The sequence below is a fragment of the Stigmatopora nigra genome, chromosome 18, assembly GCF_051989575.1.
Source record: "Stigmatopora nigra isolate UIUO_SnigA chromosome 18, RoL_Snig_1.1, whole genome shotgun sequence".
Taxonomy (NCBI): Eukaryota; Metazoa; Chordata; class Actinopteri; order Syngnathiformes; family Syngnathidae; genus Stigmatopora; species Stigmatopora nigra.
The window spans coordinates 4687921-4712121 of NC_135525.1; the positions used below are offsets into that span (position 1 = coordinate 4687921).

General features: G+C 35.1%; 1 protein-coding gene across 5 annotated transcripts in view; it reads left to right on the forward strand.

The window, feature by feature from the left end:
- Nucleotides 1-2590: 2590 nt before the first annotated feature.
- plce1 (phospholipase C, epsilon 1) overlaps nt 2591-24201 on the forward strand; it is a 60600-nt gene continuing 38989 nt past the window's right edge. For 4 of the 5 annotated variants that reach the window (XM_077739190.1, XM_077739192.1, XM_077739193.1 and 1 more), the window contains exons 1-5: nt 2591-2719; nt 8247-8523; nt 8807-9359; nt 9971-10318; nt 11607-11816. In XM_077739190.1, coding sequence (XP_077595316.1) covers nt 8820-9359; nt 9971-10318; nt 11607-11816 — 1098 coding nt within the window. In that variant the 5' untranslated portion in view covers nt 2591-2719; nt 8247-8523; nt 8807-8819. Of the gene's footprint in view, nt 2720-3919; nt 4122-8246; nt 8524-8806; nt 9360-9970; nt 10319-11606; nt 11817-24201 lie in introns of all 5 variants that reach the window. The other variant, XM_077739191.1, reaches the window with a different exon arrangement.

A 24201-nucleotide genomic window follows, 5' to 3' on the forward strand; every position in this document is an offset into this window, starting at 1 on the left:
TATTGTTCTTTGCAAATAAATATCTTCAAGTAAAAACAAAGACGTTTCAATTTCTTTATTTAAAATATTCCAAGCAAACAGAATGTGTGCAGTTTGCAAAAAGTCATTTTATCTGATAAATTTCATTACATTAAAGAAATAAATTGCAGTCAAAATATTGTGAGAACTAACAGCTTGTATGTGATTTTAACAGCAATGACAAATGCTGTTTAGGTCTCAAGGCATCACTTTAATTTGCTATCCCCCAACAAAGAACATGATGTAAAAGCCACCTACTTCCCATTTCAATGCAAATGTGCTTCATGACATTTGAGTGGGTTATTTATTTTTATCTTTTAAAGAGACCATTGAATACACCTTCAACATAAATGTTACTGTCTTAAGCTGAAATACCTGTTTTCAACCCCAAAACAAGTGTTTTTAAGGTATTCATTCCCTATTTGGATGTTTTTTTTCTACTTGCTTGCTTTTTAAAAAAAAATAATACATGCCATTGGCGACACTGGACATCTTTTTCATTTTTACTTCTGACTCATTTCATCGTTTTCAGCCCAAATAAAATGTCATTGACAGTGATTTATTATTTCATTATTGATAACATACTGTTTATTTCTGGTTTCCATATTCACCCTCGTTAAAATCCCATTTGACCTAATTTTAACCTCCTTTAGTGTCACTACTGTTGAAAAACATGTAACTATATTGAAGAATGAAAAAATTGTACAAAAAACAATACTGAATTTGGTGAGACTGGGCCGATTTTTAAGGATTTTGGACAATTTTTGGACATAAAAGTTATTTATGTATGTAATGATTTCTGCCGCTAGATGGCGGAAAATATACAGTGTGATGTCCAAGCTAAGCAACTCACCTGCCTGCTTAATTGCAAGGCAGCCAAGGACTGCAATAGACGTCCAATTATAACTGCATTTTTTGTATTATTTGAGAAATGTACTTGTCTCATTTTTGACAAATAATTTGGTCTTTTTTTTTTTAGATTTTTGTGTGTGTGATTAATTAATCATATTACTGTGACTTACGGAACTAAAACTTGTGTGATTATTAATTGGATTTCCATTAATTTCAACTCGTTTTCTGCTTTTTTCAGGCGTCCTATCCTTTTTGATTGGGAAGGCAATTCGTCCCTCCTTGTCAAAACTAATTGGACTTCTAGCTGTGTCATTGTGTGAGCTCATTCTTTGACTTTTATGTGTAAAAAAAAAAAAAAACTTCTAAAAGTGGGGAAATCCCTAAGAATTTGTGCACGCACTCCTGGGTGAGAAGGAATGTTTGACTTTTTGTTCTTTTTTTTTCTTTCAAGGGGGATTACACATTCCTGTGGGATGGCATCACTCTTCCCATCAGTGAATAGAGAGAAATTAAAGCCCTCGTTTTTTTTTCTTACAACTTTGAGTGGCTAGAACAGGGGTGGCGAACAAATTAGACACAAAAAGTAAACATTTTGAACTAAGAGTCAAAGTGCCAATGTTTTTATTTCAAGGTAAATGTCCACCCTCAACACATTAAATGCAATTTAGCAAAAGTTGCATGTAACGAGAAACATGAAATGAACCAAAGAACAAAATATGAGCCGCATGGAGCTCGAGAGCCATGTCTTCACCACCCCCTAAGCTAGATGCTTAAATAGTAGTATGGGTTGTCACTTTGTGAGAATAATAAAACTTAGTCATAAATGCAAGATCCCTGGCTATTTAGTGACCCAATGTATAGGGCTGGCTATATAATGGGTTGGTAAAATTGCATTTGCCAGACATTCCAAAGAGGTTAGACATACATTGAGACACAGACCAGACTCGTTTATTGTCTTCCTGTGCACAGCTCAGTTAATAGTATGAAGTCGGCCGTGAAAAAAGAATGAAACTGAAAGAATCGTGAGCTGTGAGGCCAATGTGCCAACCATTCAAGTCACTGGGCTGCCTGCCAGAAACAATTCTTATATTTAAATGTTACACCTTGAGAACCATACTCAGAATTTGAAAGTCCAAAGACATGAAAATGCTTTTATTTTTGGTCATTTAAAGTACAAAAAATATTTTAACAACATTGTAATGCTGTTGCTAATAAATTACAGCATACTTTCAATCTAACAAAAAATAAATTTATCAACATTTTATCTTGCACGTAATGCAGAGCCATATGCACCCATCAAAAGAGCCACATATGGCTCTTGAGCAATAGGTTCACTACTGCTGCGTTCAGGAGATGCAGTTGTTTATTGCTATCTATACTTTGATTGCAAACGTAGTTTTTGTATTACCAAAGGTCATCAGAAATATGTTGTCAAGAGTATATTTGATATTGAATTACTGTTGAAACTAATAGTAGTATTTTCTTTGTTAATGTTAACTCAATGGTTGCCACAGACGTCATCTGACGTCCAATTCATTTCACAAGTAGGAATTCCAGCCAATTATCCTAGTTAAAATGATTCCGATATCTATAATTGTTAATCGCAGGCGATATAAAAGCTCATCATTCTAGTATACCGAATACAATAGCTTTTAACTTGGTGCAAACATGACAAACTAAGAACGAAGCTCAAGTTTCCGCAGTGTCCCTGAAGGTATCAGTGAGTGGTTAGCATCATTGTGCTCCACTTGTTGAATCAAATGAGAGCTTCATGTTCACCTTGTTCGTTTGGCGGATTCTCGCACATGTGCACCGAGGTTTCTGGATCTAACCTGAATATAACTCATCGGTACGTTTCACAATCGACATTTTCATGCATCTTAAACAGGTATTGCCGTATCGATCTGCTTTAGTTAGGCGCAGCTATTTGGTGTTTTGTTCATTGCAATTTAAACTAAACATCCCAACAAAATAGTTGCCTGATTAATGTGTTCTTGTTATAAATGATCGTTTATGATGGCGTTTTCGTATATGACTGCTAGTGGTTGGAAATCTATTGGCAAATGATCAACATATGAAAATAAGTTAACATTTCACTGCAAAATGACGTTGATAGACGTCCAATCTTTAAAATGGGAAGGTGACAGAATTATGGCATTTTTATGATTGATTCCATTAATTTTCGGGGCCATGTCAAACTTGTGAATTGTTTTAAATATTGGCTAATGCATTGGGAAATGTTGATAAAAATATTAAAAAATAATTATATAATATCCTTAATGTTGCAGCAATTTCAGTGCTTATGGATTGTTAAAAAAACATTTCAGTATTAAAGTCAAATGATGCACATTCATGTGAATCAGCAGTAAAAAGCAATCAAAAATATTTTGCAATCAAGCAATTTTTATATATTTGTCAAAAACAATCATCAACATTATAAGAATTGTGTTTTTGTCCAAAATAGCAAGTGCAATTTGCTTATGGATTTTACATTTTTAAAGAAGAATGTGGAATACATCAGACAATAAACTTATTAAAAATCAATTGTGCATGTTATAGATTGTAAAATGATATTGTTGTCATGCTGTGTTTATGTTTATGAATTGCAAAGTGTTGACAAAAAATGTACTGTACTATGTTTCATTTCACAATGAATGTCAAATGATACACTTAAAAAAACAATCATATTGATATAAATGCAGGAAACACTAATGTTTGTATTATTTTTTTCTAAATAATAAGCTTTTTTTAATTTTTAAAGACAATATAATACATTAAGAGTAACTTAGATTAATTAAATAATTGTTAGGGTCTTCAAAATGAGCTCAAAGAAAAAACAAACATTTGAAGCCTTATAGAAACATTGCTTTGACATTTTTTAAAACTAAATTAATCCTTGCAGCCTATTGGATCTCCAATCCATTTAAATCTGGAGCCCAGATGCTTTATATATGCAACACATAAGCATCTGCCGATCTTTATAAGTGATATTTTCTCCGCTTTGGCAAATGTGTCAACACTCCAGCATGTTTTTTGTCATTTTAAACAGAAAAACACGTAGGGCGCCATACTCTTTCCACTGGTGTCTTTTTCTGCCCAGCCCTCTAATCAAAGACATGTGTGTGGTTCTGCATAAAAAGTCGCTTATGTTCACCGTTCTTCGTGTTGACAGTGGAAGACAACCTGCAGAAACATTACAGGTTGTTGTTTCATTGACGTCTCTTACAAGCGAGCCTGATCAGCCTTCCTCGGTAAGGTTAAACTTTTGTCTTAAAGTCCTTAAAATTCACAATCCGTGCGATCGTTGGCGTGAGAAAAAATGTCCACGCTCATTTTGGTGATGCTTGTTTACAGTTTTAGGAGTTGAAGGCAATTTAAAGAAAAAAAAAGTGGTTGGCCGTCTCTTTGTACCTTTCGATTGGTTGGCCACCAATTTAGGATGTCCCATGCCTGGTTACAGTGGATGGCTGAGCTAGGCTCCAGCACCCCCGCGACCCATGTAAATCATAAGTGGTATGGTATATGAAGGAATATTTTTTTGATAGGTGTCACAGTGTCCGAGTTGAGATGAATTGCATTAAGTTTTTTTTAGACAAGTCCCTTGGAAGATACTAAGATTTGCTTAGTAATTGGAGCAGATAGTGAATATTATGCAAATAGTGAATATTATGATGTGGGGACATGGGAATCCAAAATCACAGGTGTCAAATTGGCGGCCCGGGGGCCCAATCTGGCCCACCGAATCATTTTGTGTGGCCCGGGAAAGTCAACCATGAGTGCCTTTCTGTTTTAGGATCAAATTCAAATGAAAAGTATAGATGTATATTATATTTCCTGATTTCCCCCTTTTAAATCAATAATTGTCATTTTTTAATCATTTTTTTCTGTTTTTAGTTAAAAAAACATTTTGTAAAATCTAAAAATATATTAAAAAAAGCTAAAATAAACAATGTTTTAGAACTATAAAAAACTGAATATTTAGGGATTTTAATCCAGTTCTTTTAATCCATTTATAAAAAAAGAATCTAAATATTTTACCTAAAAATCTCCAATGAAAAAATACATTATACGTACATTTTTAGCATGCTGGATAACAAAAATACTTGGTACTGAGTCTTTAATGCTCTTAACATTAAGCATGGCATGTGGTGTACTTTCTCATGTCTAGTCAAAATCTGTACGCAGCATCAGAGTTGCTATAGTAAAAATATAGTGAAATCTAAATAATATAACATAAATCATCTTTGTGTTCTATTAATTTCCCCCCAATTTTTCTACAGTAAGCCCTTTACACTGCAAAAAACATTGACTATAGGAGATAAAAAATAATTGAATATAGATAGTGTTACAAAGTAGTCCCCAATTTAATTCTTAATTTAATACTCCAATTTTAAAGCATACAAATGGGGAGCAATTAAGCGCAACACAGATTTGTAACATAAGTAACTCAAAGCAGTGTTAATGAATGTGTTCCTATTGTGGTGAAACATTGCCTGTTTTCTTAACTGACCCTTTTGCTGACTCCTCCAATTGTACCAGACAACATTGTGGTGGCTTAATCTAATCTAATATAATCCAATCATTCCTTTGAATGAAATAGCTCAATATTTCCAAATAAAATATTTGATTCCACATCAAGACTTGCAATGCTTTGCTCCAAAATAGTTTTTTTGGGGGGTCCATCTGGTGTGATTGGAGTTGAACCTCCCTCTTCCGTTGCCCCTCCAGCCTTTTTGTTTCTTTTTTGTTGTTGCATGGGACCCCCGTCCCCCCTTTCTACCAACACACAATAGACAAGTGGAATCCTCCTCTTCACAACCTGATGATTATGTTGTTAGCAGTTCAACTTTACAGCTTAAAGCTTTTTAACTTAAAGAGTGGTGAATCCCAAATTTTTGCCAAGTGTTGTAATTCTGATGGAAGTATTTCAAAAACATCTAAGAAGTTCCTGTGGAATATTCCCCTTTTTGTAGTCCATTTTATGGGGTTTACCTCCCCTAATCATTGCATTCCAGGCAGTGAGTCATGGTTTGGATGGTTTGGGAGATGGTGCGCATGAATGATCAACAGAAAAAGGCTTTTATATGAGAGTAAAAGTATGCTGTTGTACAGGAAATAATGATTTTTTAAATGTGATGCCATTGAAAAGATGCTGGAACTCATAATTATGCCCACAGGAGTCGTTTGTCTTGTTTGCTTTGAGTCAATATGGTACGGATGATATCAAAGGGGAGATGAACTTTGTCTTCCGGACTGTTCGGTTTTTCCAATATTTGGGTAACCTTATTTAACTGACATGATACCTTTCAGTTTATGAGGCTTCCTTTAGTTTTTCCGTTGTAGAATTTAAACCAGATGAATGTCTGACAATCTATGGAGTACGAGAAGTGCCAATATTAACACTTTGGTGCCTGAATTTACATTTAACAAATATATTGTACATCGAAAAGTATTTAGGGAATATATTGGAAATTCTTAAATTAATGCAAAAAAATGATAGACTGATTTAAAGTAATAGATTAATGAAATATAACACATTTAAAAAAATGTTTACCTTGAAAAGATAAAAATAAATAAAAGGGGAGGAATTTATTAGCAAATTCCCTTTTTACTTCTATATTTAGTTTAATTTAGTTCAGGTGTATTTATTTTCCAATGGTTTTAGCGCTTCACTTTTTTTGCTCATTTTAATAAAAAATTTAAGCAATAATAATTTTATCCTTTGACATTTTCCTCCAATCCCATTTGTGATAAATGTGAATAAATAATTAAGTTAAAGTAATAGATTAATGATAAATAACAAATTAAAAACAAATGTCTACCTTGAAAAGATAAAAATAAATAAAAGGGATCCTATCTCATTTGTGTTAAATGTAAATAAATAATTGAAATGAATTAGAAAAAAAGTAATATGAAGTAAAAGATTGAAATCATGCATTTCTTTAATTCTGTCACTGTTTACCTGTCAATGTCACCTCGGGCCAATCATTTTAAATCCAAAGTAAACTGCTGTTTTTTTTTGGAATGTAGCTTTTCTGACCTGTTTTTGAACTTGTTTCTACCAATCATATGTTTTTGTGTCACTCTGTGCCCTCGAATGACTTGTGTGATGATGTCAACATCCCCCCCACCCCTTTGTAAAGCCATAAACCGACGCTTCCCACATTCCTAGTTTACCGCACTTTGCTCAAACTAGCCTGTTTGCCAGAGGCAACAACTCACTTCGAGTGAGAATCGCAGCAAACAAGTTGATTCAAATAAGGGAAAACGAAATATTGTCTTTTTCTAGATAACACCAGTTTTAACACAATAGTGCTCATTACATCTTCTGAGCATTTGCTGATTTTGTGTAATTTGAGGATAGTTAAGTCCCAAATTCCAGATGTTGTGGGTTGATTGGGTGACTGGAAGTGGAAGTGCCACCATCGTCATTAGGGCACTCCCACGCGTTGCACTTCCTATCCAGAATGACTCAACTGACACTTAACCCTTAATATGGCTGTCTTCTTGGTCATTGGCTACCATTAATGGTTCTTGACGTACATTTTGAAAGGGATTGGACATCTAGTGATGTTAATGTCACTCCAATATGAGCCTTCACAGATGTCCAATCATGTGATGTGCAACGATCCTTTTGCAGTGAATTAATATTAGTTTATCAAAATCTGATCCATCTGATCCATCATCCTATTTTAGATAACTTTATTCATCCCTTATTCGGGAAATTTCATTCTCATAGTAGCAAGAGGGTGAGAATACAGACACGGGAAAAGACATTTTAGACATAAATAAATAGGTAATAAATAAGTAAAAAAAGGTATATATATAATTTCCCATTTTAAATGAACTGGATAACTGTTGAGGAACATTTTAAATTTTTTAAATTATTCAATTTAATGACTTAACCTTTACTCCCATTATTAAAATCGGGTTTTAAATCATTTCGCTCGCTACAAATGCAGTATTTAGTATCAGCCAGCCAGAGTACATTTTATACGGTATATTTAACAGTCTTTGTGTTTCCTCCTGCAATGCTTAGACAGTTTTGTGATGACACTATATCACCCCACCTTGAAAATTAGTACTCCAGAATGGCAATCTTGTACAGCAAGTCGCTTGATGGCATGGACAAGTGGGTGCAAGTTTTTAAATTGCACTACGAGTTTGAATGCTTGTATCAGTAATTCATTTTTTTTTTTTTTTAATGAATATTACTTAATTTCCTTACCGGTCATTTCAGTTCTAATGGGTTGGACAGGTATTGCCATTAAGTGCACCAAATGACTTAAGGGTTTGGTGACAGTCCAACTGGGAGGAGCTAATGAATGAATTTCTTTTGCCGTCAATGCCACTGATATCTGTGTTTCCCTCCTTAGGAACCACAATGAATATCTTTTCCGGAGGCACATGTTGGGGCCTGGTACACTCTTGACCTGACAAGCAGTGACTGTGAAGCTTCCAATATCGAAGAAATTCCTTTAGGTTTTGCTATCTAGTGGTTTACACAGCTGCACAAGCTCCACTTTTTTTAATCTAGAAGCTGCCCTTGCCACCCAGTGTACCTTCCAATGACACAGTGTCAAATGTGAAGGAAGAAGAAGGACTCACTGTAGATGTGTTGTGATCTGGTTTGGCTCCATCTGCTCATCTGTTGTAAGTATTATGAATGTAATTCATGAAATATTTGAGTCGAGTGAGTAAACACAAGCGTTCTCCCTCCGTCTACACATAGTAAACCCAGAGAATTCATTTCCTCTGTAGAGCTCATTTCCGTTGGAGTCAATAATTGGAATGTACAGTAAGTGGTGGCTTCAACAGTCTTGGGAATTGAATTGGGGATGTATTTTGAAAGAGCAAATATGACCAGACAACAAACAGGCTTGTTAATTAAATGTTGCAACTGCCAGTGATACTAAAATTGCGTCTTCTCTTCAAGATTCAAGACCAAAATGGCTACAGGAGAAAGTCAGAATGTTTCAGACAAACGCGCTTCAACTCAGTCTTCTGCAGTCAAAGAACGAAGACACTCAAACAACCGTCAGGAAGTCCAGGAACATCCAGACCAGTTGTGGTTGCCCAAGCAACGGAGTAGCCCAGCTCTCCTTAATTACAGGACGTTACCATGTGACCGTGAGACCTATGCGGAATATGGTTCTTTGGAGTACAGCCCTGAGATGAAACTTTCTCGAGAGCGACTAGTTGATAAAAGATTATATGGAAGCACCGCAAAGCCTGAGCAAAGTTCAGAAGGATCTTTGAGCCAGCGGGATTTGATTCTCGAGGGTGTGGGAGAACCCAGAACTGGCTTTAACTGTTACTCCTGCACTCATTTTAACCGACGTGACTCTACTCACTCCTACCCTAGCCCGAGTTTGAGCCTTGACTCCAGCCCTGCTCACAGTCCGTTGCTTAGCCATGGCGTACTCTGGAGGAACCGGCGACATCTTCGTCGCTGCAGTTTGCCGGTGTCAATGCAGGATTTTCACAAGGTTGCAAATTATTTTGTATTGTTTAAATATATTTTTAAAAATGACATTTTATTCAAAGTTTTTATGTATATAATTTACCAAAATTAATGGAAAAATCAAAGCTAGGTAATTGAGTCAAATAATAAATTCCTAGAAGTACCCGAACTTTTAAAAATCAAATAAAAATATTTTTTATTTTATTGAGTTAGTACAATAACTCATCAGTTTCAATGTTTTTTTATGTAATTATTTTTTTTACTTCTAACCAAAGTAAAATATTATTTTTCATTATTTAGATTTATATTCTACATTTTTTCCATTTTAAAATAATATTTATCTGTTCTCTATATTTTATTTCCATTATTTAGCAATTTTATATATTATAGATTTTAATATCTACATTTTTAAAATGACATTTTATTAAAAGTATTCATATCAATAATTTACCAAAAATAAAAGACAAATCTACGAGTACCGGAACGGGAAACTTACTTTTAAAAATCAAATAAACATGTTTTTATTTTATGGAATTTGTAATACATGTATAACTCATGATATAGAATGATGTAAGACCAATTACCCTATCAATCAGTTTTAATGTGTTTTAATCTATTTATTTTTTTTACTTCTAGCCGTCATCACGTGTTTCCTCTCGAAGCAGTCCCTCCAGTCAACCCAACTCCCTGGTGTCTTCCCCTTGTAACTCCCCCTCGCCTGAGCGCAACGGTCTCCTTCACCGTCACCAAAACGGCTTTTCAAGCTTAGAGCGGCTTGAAGGAAACACTTGCTCTTTGGACAAATTTTTCCAATCAATGACACGTGACGAGAGGTCGACTCCAGAAGGAAGATGGGGGAGTCCCCGGGGCGTTGACAGTGAGGAAGGGTCCGAAGAAGATATCCTTGGTGACTCTGAATTTGTCAGGAACCGTAAGGAGCGTTCCACAGTCCTGGTCAGACGCTTCTTTAAGAATAATCAGAAGGTATTACTTTAATTAAGAATAATCAGAAGGTATTACTTTAAACTTAAAATGTTTTTACATGAATCGCATATCTTAGTGTAGTAGTGTAGTCTTGTGTGTTTTTGGCCTTTTCATATCATGCATTTTCCCACTCCCAGACTCTTATTATTTAAATGACATTTAACTGACCTTCTCAAAATTTTTAATTGAAACAATTAGTGCTGCAATTAAAAGTATTCCGTGTAAACAGAAGCATCAACACATATTTTGGCTTCAATGTAAAGATGTTAGGTTAAGTTAGAACTTTATTTCATCCCCTATTTGGGAAATTTCTTGATTGCAGTAGCAAGACAGACACAAGACACAGAAGACATTGTAGACGTAGGTAAAAAAAAGTACTAATACTTGTGACCAGTATTTTTTCTGTGTTCTTTGAGGATTATATCTCTTGCTATTTTCAATTGTAATGAGTTCATATTCACTTGTGGTTGGCAGAAGGCACCCATTAGTCGATTAACTATTGAATAGAGATAGGAAAATTTTAAGGTCTAATAGTAATACTACTAAGGCATAAGCAATCCCATCAATGGAGAAAGTCAGCTCAAATAGGTCTGAAACTGAATATGATCCAATCAAATTTTGTCAGATTTAAAATATATATATATATATATATATATATATATATATATATATATATATATATATATATATATATATATATATATATATATATATATATATATATATATATATATATATATATATATATATATATATATATATATATATATATATATATATATATATATATATATTTTTTTTTTTTCTTTTTTTTCTGATTCTTAATGATATCTGGCGATTGTTCTAATGCTAGAACCAGCAAAAATTCCAATCACATTGCTGTCTTTGGGTTCTCAGCTGAATGATTTTCAATATTTTTATAGGGAAACTGCAGTTTTCAGTTATTGCGTTTAACCACAGCAGTGCCAAGTTAAAGTGTTTGAATTTACTACCTTGGTAATCATTCCCACAGAGATGGGGAGGAGAACCTACAAATGGTGATCAGAGCTGGAAAGTTTCAGTTTGGTGAAGAAATTTAATCCACAAAGGTTTTTTCAGTTGTACATTTGTAGACTTTGCATGTCATGAATTGAAACAAGTTTGAAAATAGTAGATGTCCAAATCATTTGAAGCTCATTCACTGCAACGCATTTCAAATGAATTGGATATACATTGCTTTCAATAGCAGGCATATATTTAATCCTTTGGTATTATTGTAATCTTAATACTTGAATTTTCTTTCTGTAAGATGACCAAGTCAGTGTGCACCGGAACAAGAGCCATTGTCCAGACTCTCCCTTCTGGATGCATCTCGGAGCCTTCCTGGGACCGGGTGGCTTGTCGCCTGGCATGGCGACCCAGCAAGAGAGATATTTTGCCAATCTTGAGACGCCACAAAGGAGAAAACCTCAGAATTTGCAAAGGAATGCTGCACTTTGCCTGGATCAAGATGCATAAGGTAAAGACGAGAAGCAGTAAAGCATTATGTTGTTTGTCCTTGCATAGATTGCTTTTGATTGTACTTTGCACAGCCCAAACATTTGACATTGAAACCTTCCAGCTTCATAACAAAAAAAAGAGGACCATTAAGTTGCTTGTTAATAAAACCTTTCAAACGTTTTCATGAGAACTACTCAGCCTTTCCCGCGTTGCATCACTAGATCATAGCTTGGAGTTACGACGTGCTTATCCTCGACGGGTTTTCAAAGTGACGTGAACTTTCCATTGATGATAACACATCGGTTTGGCTAGGGTTTCCCTCTCCAATTTCTTGTGTAAAACTGGCTGGCCAAGCTGTGGTTTCGCTTATTTACCTCCCTTTCTGTTTTTGCCTATTTGGCTTGAAATGCGAAGGCTGTGTCGCATTAAAGATGAATAATGTTTTGGAGAAGTATGTTAATAGAGCAACACACACACAGACTTGCACATACACAGGCTCTTTGTTCAGGCTGCAAAAAAGTGATTTATTTCCCTGTTAGTTCTGCTCCCCGTATTACTGACAGGCCCAATGACTGGGTCCTCTGTGCAAATGTGTGCATGTGTAAATGGGCTGAGCAGAGTTGGCATGAGGGAAAAGCTGTAGGAATTGAAGAAAAGGCAAATGAGAATGAAAGGAGATGGCTGAGAAATTTAAAAGCCACATGTTATATGTTTTTAACCCAGGTTTAAATGTTTTTTTTTAATCATATCATGTCGCCATGTGTAACACAGTGTTCCCAAAACCTCAGATATTTTAAATAGTCGCAACTTTGTGGCTGTGTCGACAGTGCTTTTTGTCAAATGACTTGCTTTTGATGATACTTCCTCATGGAATGATCAATATGCATGTTGGATCAATTAGGTAGTCCAATTCAGGAGGCAAACCAGTCTTGGTGATCGTGTGGTAGCTTGGGGTTGCCATAGTACCGTATTTTCACGACTATAAGGCGCACTGTATTATAAAGCCCACTGTATTATAAAGCGCTCTGTCTATTTTGGAGAAAATTTAAAACTTTTAAGTGCGCCTTATAGTCGTGAAAATATGGTAATTGCTATTGACTTCCAGGTATGAAACACTCACTACACAGTCACCTCTAGAGCCAGCCATTGTTGATGTTTTGGATTTTTTTGTATAAAATCTTGCAGTGGGGGAGGAGCCACAAATGTAACTTAGTTGGCAAAGCTTCTGGTACCCGTTGTAATTAAAATAAATCAATCTCTAACGCTGTCCAAATAATTATATGTAATGGCAGAAATGCATGATACTAAAGTTGCTGTTTGCCTGTGAAATATTCTACCAGAAGTATTCAGCATCGTCCAAAATCAAGTAAGACAATTGGATTTTGAAGCCTCATCGTTATTTATTTTTTGCGCATTGTGTTCTTTTGAAATTTTAAACACAAAGAGGAGTTACGAAACCACTTTGCACAGCTGGATGTTTACAGTTTTATGCTCATCCATGTCTTTTCTGTGGCTTTGTTCGTGCACATGCTGGACTACCATAACAGCTTGTATCTGTCTTCAGTCACTCACACACAGAGGTTGCAGAGGAGGGGCCACAAACTCCCGCTCTTGCCGCCTGAAGTGTGCTTTCTGACTTTGTCCGATTGTTGTTACGAGGCCTCTGCGGTTGTGGGAATTCGGCCTGCGTTGTTGAGTCCAAGCGGAGCCACTTTCAGGCATGCACGTGTTAAAGTAGACGTTGCCAGCATTTGTCAGAATGCAACATAAGCTGCTTCTGAGAGGTATAATGAATAGCAGCCAATAATAAGAGAGTTGTCATCTTGGAAACACAATCAGAAATAAAGCAGTACCCCTAAATTTCCTAATTTTGTTTAAATCAGCTCCCTGTTTAAAGTAATTAACCCTTAGCCTGGTGATACTTTTTCCCACACATTTTGTACACTAGCTCCTTGCGCTCAAGTCACGTGCAAGTTTCTAGGGTTATCCCACTGCTGCTGTGTGTTTATTGCTAGAACTAATGATGCCTGCCAGGGACATGATTATATGAGCTGGGAGAAAGTGAAAATTACAGTGGAGGGCTGGGAAAATTAGCTAGAAAGTCAGAAAACAGGATGGTCTGGAAAATATTTTAAAATAAGTAAAACAACCAAGAGAATATACTGTATACTGTTTTTCCCCTTTTTAACAAGTTTTTTTTGTTTAAATAACAAACTAATTTATAAATGTGGCCCAATGGACGCGTGGTTAACACATTGGCCTCACAGTTTTGAGATCAAGGGTTCAATCCCAGTTTAGAACCTCACTGTGTGGAGTTTGTATGTTGTCCCCTGGCTTGTGTGGGTTTTCTCTGGGCACTCCAGTATTTGTGTTTTTAAGGAAAAACACAAGATTTCTTGGTCTTAGGCTTGTCTTTGGCTCTACTCCCAAAAATCTCAGTCTTGTCCTTGTCTTGATGAGTTCTGGTCTTGGTCTCAACTCTCAAAAGTATTGGTCCTGTCTATCAGGGCTTGTTTTGGATATTGATATGCCAACATAGAAACCAATTATTTGTTGAATGATTACACAACAGTTATGACCGCTTCTCCTCCATTCACTTTCTTTTTGAATTGACATTAAACAGACCAAATATTTTAAATGAATCAAGTAGTGTGATAATTCAAGCTATCCAGTGTAAAGGTAATTTTGCTCAAATGCAAATGTACCCAATTCTTTATTATAATTCTATTTGCCACTGGTGATTTTGACTTTTGAGACTATCATATATTAAGATAGCATAATATCTAACTTTTATTAACATTTGGACAAATTGTGTGTATTTTCTATTTCCAATTGTCTTGCATGCATTACTCACAAACAGTTGACAGAAAGAACCAATTCTCTAACAATTGAGCCTGGTTAATGTTACTATAACATGGAATCCCAAAATTTAGCTTTTCAGCGCAAAATGCCTTAATTGTTGGCCAAAATTTATGTTTATCCCTGCCGATATTGGCGATTGTTTGATATTGTTTTAGCGACATATGCCCTCAAACCTCATTGGACTACAGGTTCCTAAATAGCTTTTCTGTTAACCGTCAGGGAAGTCCTGCAAACAAAGAGGAAGTGTTTTCAGAGATTTCTGCCTATGCTCTTGCGGCAAAGTCATTTTAAACAACAACTGATGTAGGAATTAAATCAGAAATATTTCATCTGATTTTCACTTTTGGATTCTGCCAATGAATTTACTCCATGTAACCAAAATACTGTCTGGCTGAGTGGTGAGTGCCGGCAAGGCGTAGAATGGATGTGTCTGTGTAATTACACATTTTATTGCAGATGATAGAAGATCTGAGATACAGGAATAGCACATGTTCTCATGGGACGGTTGTTTAGTCCTTAGTGTGTTGGGTCGCTATCTGTTTGTGATTTGGAAAAGTAAATAACATGGGGAAAGATGAGCTTTCTCACGGGGTGCTTTTGGCACTCTCAGTCCTTCATAAGTTTTTTTTTCTTTTACATTGAGCGTGTATTGAACACATTTCAGGCCATTCTTTTCACCTTACACCTTACATTTCTTATAATGTAAAAATAGACAATAGATTATTGAATGCCTTTCTCAGTGCACATGAATTAGAAGTAAAATTAAAGGTGATCCTCAAGTAAAACGGTTAGTGCTGTATTTTCTTAGTATTAGTGTTAGAACTTGGTAATTTGGCAACGTTATATTATACATAAAATAGTTAATTTTTCAACTGACTGTAGTTCCTTTGTCAACATCAATGGCAGCTATTGAAAACAGGGTTTGTCACACATTACAGGCTATACTGACCCTCTCTCATCCATTTTCAAAATATGAAAAATAATTTTAATCGTCAAATATTAAATGTCCTATGAAATACTACAGCAACAGACTTTAAAATGATAGCCGACCATTTTTTGGACACTTCATCCAAATACGTGACAGAAAAGGCATAATAATGAAATAAGATCCTAATTACTTTTCAAGGTTACTTTGGCCTCAGCCAGAAAAAAATAATTTCAATGGGAACACCCAGAATAAGATGTTGATTTTTGCAATGTTCTAGCCCGCTATCCATATGCTTTTTATTCTCTTATTGTCGTGTGATGACTGTTCTGCCATTCTGTCAATATGTTATAGCTAGGACAGAACTTTCAAAGCTAGAAGTTATAATCAATTCTGGTTCTGATGTTAAAACCAAAACCTGAAGTGTACTGAGCATTGTTTTAGGTGCAATCACATTGAAATGGTAAAAGTTTCAGATTTGAGTGCAAAATGCGTCTTATATCAAGGGCCAAGTAGTTGACATTAGAGGATGAGATGAGGTATAAATCAATCAATCATAAGCCTTTATTGTCATTATACAACACCTGTGTATAACGAAATTGGGTTGCTACTCCCTCCACAAAGTGTTTTTTTTCCAGTAAAAGCATCAATAAGTAATATATAAGCATAAATAGTAATATTGCACATTGTCAGCACCTACTAACAATGGTGTTTGTTAATAGTTTTCCCCCATTTGTCTTATTATTATAACACAGGGGTGTGAAAATTGGTCCTCAAGGGCCGCAGTGGCTGCAGGTTTTCTTTACAAGTGATGAAGAAGATACACACATTGTGTATTAGAACTGTAATCAGTTGATTGTGGTCAGGTACTGCTGGTTTCAAAAGAAACCTCATTGGTTAAACTCGCTCGGTTCGAACAGTTGAACAAAAACCTGCACATACATAATTGAAAAATTACAGTAAAATATATGAACAATGCTATTAAACCGAATTAAAATGACTTATATTCATCTTACATTTACCTCGCAATTAATTATTTTTGCTTTGCAAATTAAGTTGCCTTGTCTATTCATTTGTAAGATGAATACATTCAAAAATCTTTTGAGACAAATGTTTGCAGGGGTGCTGGAGTACACTCTGAATCAGATACCAGAGCAAAAGAAGACAAAAAAACCATTCGTGCAAACATTCATACTTTGTTTCATCAGTTTACCATCAGTCTTTTTGGGATGTGAGAGTAAACCAGACTACCCGTTAATATACCCACGCAGGCATTGTGCACAGGATCCCGAGATTGAAACCTTAGTTTCAGAACTGAGAGGCAGATGTGCTTACCATTTTATTACAAATAAAATAAAAAAAACAAGGGAACACTATAAACATGCACACAATAAATGTAGAAAAATCCAAATTATGCAAAATTGCGATTTGGGTGAAATCAGGGGAGTTGATTGTCATGTCTCATGACCGTTATTATCATTCCTTTATTCTCCGGCCGTGTTGTTGTACTACAAAGGAATGTGCCGAGCAGACCAGTTTCTTTTTCCTCAGCTGTGTGTTGTGGCTTAGCGGGAGATTAGCATGTGTGTATACAGTATTTGTGAGCAAAACACTCTCATGCTTCATCTGATATGTACTTAACACTGAATTTAGTTTTTGGCAGTACTGCACCTAACATTCTTCATTCTATTAACTCATTGGCTGCCTTTGAGTGTGATAGATGTTGATAAAAGTTGACCCTACTAATCATTGATGATGATAAACGTCCAAGGCGTTTTAGTAGAAAGTTTTGGCAGAAAGGTTTTTTTTTTATTTTTAAGTTATGCACTTAAGAAATAGAAAATACATGAATAAGCCACATTTTACTGTGCTTCCTCCCTTGTTGGACTTTTTAAATTAAAAAAGTAGGGAAACGTAATTAAAAACTAACATTCATTAAAAAAACTTTTTTTAAATAACATTTTGGAAATATCAAATAAATATATAACAGAATATTTACTATTCTCTCGTTGGCTCGCATTGATGGCTATAAATGTCCAACCCATTTGGACTTTGAGAGGCTGGCAGAAAATGTTCGATCTGTTTCTCACATTTTTATTTCAAAAAATAAACGTTATAGGGATAAAAGAATAAAATATTAAGAGATAATTTACTCTCTTCATTCCTTTGTTTTCTGTTTATTTAGTCTTTTTCCATACCGCTTATTCTCAAAAGGATTGTGAGGGGTGTTGGAGCCAATCCGAGCCAAGCAACACTGATTTGGTTAGATTTTGTTAGATTTTAAAAAAATAACAAGAGTAAAAAATCTTAAGAGCGTATGGACTCTTTTGCACTTTGTTTAATCCCCATTTAATATAAGGATTTGAATGAGTTAACTAATACTGTGCTTTAAGTTCAGTGTTTATTTTTGTTGGAACACACCGAGTGACATTGGAGTGTCAAAACAGTGTCTGGGTGTGTTTTTCCGTTTCATCGGGTGGAAATGGGGGCATCAGGCGCTTCACGTGTCAGTGGTGCCAGGGTTTTCACTTTCTTGGATGAAGCAGCAAAGTAGACTGAAATGAATATACATATATATACACATACATACACATATACACATTTAATATGCATATATATACACATACATATAATATACATATATATACACATACATATAATATACATATATACACATACATATAATATACATATATATACACATACATATAATATACATATTTATACACATACATATAATATACATATATATGCATATAATATACATATATATATACACATACATACACATATACACATTTAATATACATATATACACATGCATACACATACACATTTAATATACATATATATACACACATGCACATATACACATACATACACATACATACACGTACAAATTCAATATACATATATATATACACATACATACACACACATATATATATATATATATATATATATATATATATATATATATATATATATATATATATATATATATATATATATATATATATATATATATATATATATATATATATATATATATATATATATATATATATATATATATATATATATATATATATATATATATATATATATATATATATATATATATATATATATATATATATATATATATATATATATATATATATATATATATATATATATATATATATATATATATATATATATATATATATATATATATATATATATATATATATATATATATATATATATATATATATATATATATATATATATATATATATATATATATATATATATATATATATATATATATATATATATATATATATATATATATATATATATATATATATATATATATATATATATATATATATATATATATATATATATACATACATATACATACATACACATATACACATTTAATATACATATATAAATATATACTCGTGTATCTATACACAATGCATACATATGGTTGGTCTTAACATTTAGACATGGCTTTGCAACACATCTTCACAAGTAAAAAGAATTGGATGTTGCCATCTATTGGAGACAACTCACCAGTACAGAGAAAATTACAGTGTTGGTTTTAGTTTGCCACTAGAGAGCATCGGCGGCATTTTCTGGAGATTGACCCTTCATCTTTAGATTTTGGAGCTTGTGGAAGCAATTATGTAGTCAGTGTTGTGACATGAATATTCACCATCATTACTGAGGCCAGAGTTGAATAGAGACATGAGAAACGAAGGTCAAGGGTTTGCTTTGTTCACATTTCAACTTTGATGTCATTGTAATGGATTTGTTTTATTATCTTATTTAAATGAAATTCAATGCAGAATAACAATTGAGATTTATTAAGGTGGCAAAACTTCATGAATATTATTAAATGTGTTGATTTCTGAAAGTCACACCCAGGAAGATAGTACCTTGTGTACGTTAGAAATTTGCCAGTTGAGGGCAGTGCAGATTTATTGTTTTCATCTCATGCCGGTTTAATTTAAGGATATATCGAGAGACAAAACTACCATATAAAACACAGTGGACCCATAATATACTGCAAGTTTTGGACTGTATAGTAAAAGACATCAACATGTTGAAGCACTGATGAGGTTTTAGCCTTGGGGAGAGTCATGCGATGCACCAGTGATTCTGTGAAACCTGTACTGCTGAAATTAATAGATTTACTTTACATCAAAACAATTTATATACAGGAATTTATCCAACAAACCTTATTCTGCTGGTATGTCAATTTAGAGCATACATGCACAGCCTTCAGCCTGTCAGCGTGCTGTGGCACACTTTTTATGTAATTACTAAAACGGGTCATTTGCCTAATGATAATTTGGCTCCAAGTTATCATACTGCAAAAAGTTGAATTTAGCTCTTACCTAGTTGGTACCATTAGAAAACCCCCACAACGTTATTGTGAGATATCTCCAATAAGATGCAATGTACACACTTAGAAGGAGGATTGATTGTAATGCAATGTACAGCATGAGAAATCCTCCCTCCATCCTTGTGTGTTTACACTCTGCTGACTGATAGCATCTTGCCGGCCCAGTTCTATATATCCTAATATGGGGGTTACCCTCCCTTAGTTACTGATATCAGCCTGCTTTTCTCCCCTTCTTGCTTTGTCGCTCTCTCTCTCTCTCCCCCTCCTTCTCTCTCTCTCTCTCCTTCGCCTTGTTGATGTAGGGAGCGCTCACGCCCACTCTTTCTGTCACTCTTTCTTTCCTCCCCAATGTACTTTTTACCTTTTGCAAGCAAATGGCAATCTGGATGGAATTTTCCTTGACTGAATCAGTACTTACAACAAACCTGTGAGTAATGTTTTTTCTTTTTTCTATTAATTTCTTTTTGCTTTGAAACTTACTTTTTCTTCCTGAACTTCACTTAAAATCCAGAAAAAACATCGCTGGCATTGGCAGTGATAAACGTCAAAGACATTTTAAGTGGAGACCTGGCAGCAGTATTTTTTAATATACTGTATACTGTATGTATGCTCTCATTGATGATAAGGTCCAGTCCATCTAAATACTATAAGGGGGTTACGAATGAATGAATATTGTCTCTGTCATTTCCTTTTTTAAGTCAAAAATGATCAAATTTCAGTCATTTCATTGTCAGTTCATTTTTAAAATGTATTTTTTTAATTAACATGACTAATGTTTGACTGTCAATGGCATTCACTGATATATAAACAGCACGTCATCCTCATAGTTCTGGGAGGCTTGGGTTCGAATCCAGGTCACTCTACCTGTGTGGAATTTGCATGTTCTACCCAGGCCTGTGTGGGTTTTCTCAGGGTACTCCAGTTTCTTCACACATTCAAAAAAAACATGCATGGTAGCCTGGTTGGACACTCTAAATTGCACCTTGGTATGATTGTGGCTATGAATGGTTGTCTGTCTCCTCGTGCCCAGTGATTGGCTGGCCACCAATTCAGGGTGTTCCACCGCGTGCTGGGATAGGCTCTAGTACTCTCCTCGACGCTTGTGAGGATAAAGCGATTCAGAAAAGGAATGAATGAATGTATTTGTTTACCGTATACAATGAAAGGGGAGGAGGAAGGTTGATGTGATGTGAATGCTAGTTCCAGATCTTGTTAACTTGGGTTAAGTTCATCCAACTTTTTAATTGGCCACGTGTAAGGTAAATTTACGTCGGGTGGGCGTGGTCTCAATTCCCAAATGTGGTGGTATGATTGGGAATGCGGATGGTCGTTTGTCTCTCTGTGTGCCTTACAACTGACTGGCGACCGGTGTAGGGTGTAGTCTGCCTTTTGCCCGAAGACAGCTGGGTTAGGCTCAAGCAACCCCTGCGATCCTTTCACGGATAGGCGGTATGGAAGATGAATGATTGAGCCTGAAAATAGTCTGCTTGCCAATGTTGTCAGTTAATTATTTTATTCCATATTGCACAGCAAATTTAGGTTTGAAGGCGTGCTTTTCAGAATTTATGCTGGTTTTATTATGCATTACTTTTCACAGTGTAAGGAGGGAGTTGTCTTATCTTTATTGAACAAAACCCCTCATATTTTATGTTCTCTTCTTAAAATAAGATGACGTAGTTACTTTCATAATTGAATAACTAGGAAAGTCATTTATTTCCTTATTTACACAAATTTGAAAGACAAAAGATGTGATAATTATCAATACTGACTGATTTTGTTTGTAGTTCTGATCATTTTTATCATATTATGCCTTTTTATCATATTATGCCATTTTATGCCTAATTACACTATTAGATCAGTTATTTGCTTTAGTTTAATAGTCTTTTTTATATTTTTAATCAAGATGAGAAAGTCCAGGCATTGTCCGAGCATTACATCGCAGGGAAACACAAAAAAACACCAGACGAGGTCAAAGCACATGCATTCCAAATGCCAAAATGATGGCGGCTCACGCGATAGCTTTTTCCTGCTGTCTGCCGCTCTTGTTTATATGCACTCCAGAAATGTGATGCTTATAACCGTCTTTAAATACCAAGACTGCTCAACATACCTATCGCCTTTTATAATGGACAAGGTGCCGTTGATTTAAAGCCACTTTAAGTTGGGCACCCTACGTCTTTTCTTTCACTTTGGCAGGAATATCTCCAACAACAAAATGAGGTCAGCGTACAGAGCTCGCTTGAAAAACGATCCTTGCCGAGTTAACGCAATCATCATCTCAGATCGTTTTGATGGATTTTGTTTGCTGTTCTAGTCTTGAAGGGAAGATGACAATACACTTTGTTTTAAATCAAACGGCAATAAACACTCCATAAAAAAAGAACAAAATATTGTTAAACATAACAATGGATTTATTCATTGATCATTTTTAGTCTAAAAGCTTTGCTGTAAAAAGTCCCGAAATACAGAATATTCCTGAATTTGTGGATGTTTTGGCCATTAAAGATGCTTGATGGGCAATCCAAAAAGAATGGTTATACCAAAATTAAAAAGAATAAAAATATTTGTTTATTAAGTGGCAAACATTTGACAAAAGTGCCTATTTGTTTTTTTGTTGTTTTTTTCTCAATTTTTTGTTTTTGTTTAAGGTTTGCAGTAATTGTCCATTAATTTTCTTGGACATTTTTAGATTCATTACAGTTTCGGTTGTTTCTGTTATTGTGGCTTTTAATTCCGTTTTTTTCCCTCCCTGTTTTTTTTCTTTTTATTACAAGATTTTTCACTGTTCAGGTTTTTCAGGGTGTTATTGTCAATGTCAACAAAAGCTGTATCTTTCACAGCCAAAAAGCCTGTAAAAGGCTGTAAAAGGCAGTAAAAAAGCAGTAAATTCAGTGAATTCCTATGACATATAATTATCCATTAATTCCAATGTGAAAATGAAAAAACGTTACGGACCGCAAGAGCAAACCCTCAGCACGCAATTTCTCTATAAATTACTTCTTCTACTGGACATATAGAATATATGTCCAAGTAGAAGGCAAGACTCCCCCGAGAAGCAAAAGGTCCCAACTGACGTCTGTGCTTTGACCTCAACCCGCCACACTGGCCTAACCTTGACCCTCCTGTTCATTAGATGTCTAAAAGTAGTTTTCAGGAGAAGTTGTCTATATGCCAGTGCGATTCATGGGAGAGTACACAGGGGTCGTCGGTTTTTCATCCTTTGGCGGCTCATGCGTGCTGGCTGCACCAACAGCTGATTTTGTTGTGTTGTGCCGCCTTGGGTTCCGGTGTTATATGCTGGTTGTCGTCAAGTGGAGTATTTGGCGCTAATCCCCTCCCTCAGTGGTTGTTGCCGGGCAGAAAACTTAACATGCTAATGCCGGGGTAGGGATCCCATGGCTCTGGAGCCACATGTGGCTCATTTGATGGGTGTACATGGCTCTGGAGCCACATGTGGCTCTTTTGATGGGGGTACATGGCTCTGGAGCCACATGTGGCTCATTTGATGGGTGTACATGGCTCTGGAGCCACATGTGGCTCATTTGATGGGTGTATATGGCTCTCCGCTAACCTGTGTGGTAAAATGTCTTATGTGTTATGTCTAAAATGTCTTTTCCTTTGTCTGTATTCTCACCCTCTTGCTAGTGTGACGAATATGGGATGAATATAGTTATCTAATCTAATCTAATCTAAAATAATGGAATCACTGGTGAGAGACCCAAGTCCTGAATGCACCAATGGGAGCCTTTTTAATCATAACTTTTCTTCATTATACTCTTCTGCATGCATACTCTCATTGATACTCATTGATTAGCCACAGTGAAAAAATGTTCCTAAAATAATTCATAGCCTTTTTTTCTTTCAAAGTGGTGCAATGATTAAATGCACACCCTTTCTTGCATTGTTCTAAATTATGAGTATGGCTCTCAAGGAATAATGTTTGAAAATATGAATTGTTTATGGCTCTCTTCTTTAAGAGTATGAATGGGTAGGCTAAGTAGTAAACAGTAATGTATTTGAGAACTCAACACGTTTCAGTGTGTTTGACGCTTTTAGACGTCCATTCCCTCTCAACTGGGAAGGCAGCAGTGGATGGATGAAGTGCAAATAGATCGGATGACGTTAAAAGCACCCACTGCCTTAAGAAGGGTGCTTAATATGTTGTCATTGGAACTGAACATGAAGATTCTGGTAGACAAAATTAGGTGTTTT